Source organism: Micropterus dolomieu, unplaced genomic scaffold, assembly GCF_021292245.1.
Source record: "Micropterus dolomieu isolate WLL.071019.BEF.003 ecotype Adirondacks unplaced genomic scaffold, ASM2129224v1 contig_12140, whole genome shotgun sequence".
Lineage (NCBI taxonomy): Eukaryota > Metazoa > Chordata > Actinopteri > Centrarchiformes > Centrarchidae > Micropterus > Micropterus dolomieu.
In genome coordinates this window covers 847-2,186 of record NW_025741126.1, presented here as the reverse complement: position 1 = coordinate 2,186, position 1,340 = coordinate 847, and the positions used below count along the sequence as shown (strand labels likewise).

The 1,340-nt window shown below is 43.0% G+C and overlaps 1 gene segment (V, D, J or C); it reads left to right on the top strand.

Annotated features, from left to right (window-relative positions):
* Positions 1–519: 519 nt before the first annotated feature.
* On the top strand, positions 520–980 carry LOC123965983. The segment is given in 2 exon segments: positions 520–568; positions 658–980. Coding segments are annotated over 2 exon segments (363 nt in total).
* The last annotated feature ends 360 nt before the right edge of the window (positions 981–1,340 follow it).

Below are 1,340 nucleotides of genomic sequence, written 5' to 3'. Positions count from 1 at the left end.
AGACCCCAACCACGCCGTCTTCCAGGCTCTTCCCCGTGCCTCAGCCCTACTTACTCCTCGGTCCCCCGCGCCCGTGTTCCCCCGGCATCCACCTCTCCCTTACCTACACTTCCTCGACACCTTTTTCCCCTGTGTTGCTTTTGGGTCGTCTCTGTCCAACACACCATAACAATGGGATTTAAATAATGTTTGTGTTTAAACTGCAAATAAATGTTTATAGAAGATACAGAGAGAATTCTGAAAGTTGAATTACATTTATTCATTTTAGCTGACGATTTTATCCAAAGCGACTTACAATTGCTATACATGTCAGAGGTCGCACGCCTCTGGAGCAACAAGGGGTTAAGTGTCTTGCTCAGGGACACAATGGTGGTCCAGTTTCTCCAAACCGTCACTAATATCCAAGTCAAATCCAGTTCCTCCCTGTGAGGAGGAGTCAATGCAAAACTCAGATGTCTTCCACCTCTACTTATCTGACTGCAGAGAGGACGACAGAGAACAGTGGACACACAGTTTAACATGATGGACTATAGGACAGGACTGCTGCTTTTAACTGTCTGCTGGGCAGGTGATGATTTTCACTGAACTTAATTATTACATATATTTTATTGGTGTCAGCAGCTTATTTCACTGTGTGCAATTTTATCTTCTAAACAGGTGTTGATGGTCAGACTCTGACAGAATCTGAACCAGCGGTTAAAAGGCCTGGAGAATCCCACAGATTGACCTGTACAACCTCTGGATTGTCATTCAGCAGCTACTGGATGGCCTGGATCAGACAGGCTCCTGGAAAAGGACTGGAGTGGATCGCCATCATTGAATATGATAATGCCAGGATATACTACTCTCAGTCAGTCCAAGGCCGGTTTACCATCTCCAGAGACAACAGCAAAGAGCAGCTGTATCTGCAGATGAACAGTCTGAAGACTGAAGATTCTGCTGTTTATTATTGTGCTCGAGAGCCACAGTGACTGGAGTTGGTTGAGCAGCTGTACAAAAACCTACAGGACTCATCTTTACTATGCTCATCCTGAGAAAGACTTATGTTTTGATTGAAACTTTTGTTGTCGTTGTTTTTAATTAAATTAAAATTAATGAAAATTGGCCCTGAGAAAGATCATCATTAATCAACAATCAAGTTACTTTACTACACTTACACTTCAACTTCATTGGTGAAATTAACAGGACAGAATTTGCAGCCTGAGGACACAGCTGTGTATTATTGTGTACGTGGCTCCACAGTGACACAAACCATCAACAGACCTGCGCAAATACTCCCTGTGATTAAACCAGACATTTTAGAAAGATTATTGAGACTTCAACTTAACAGTCTACAGACA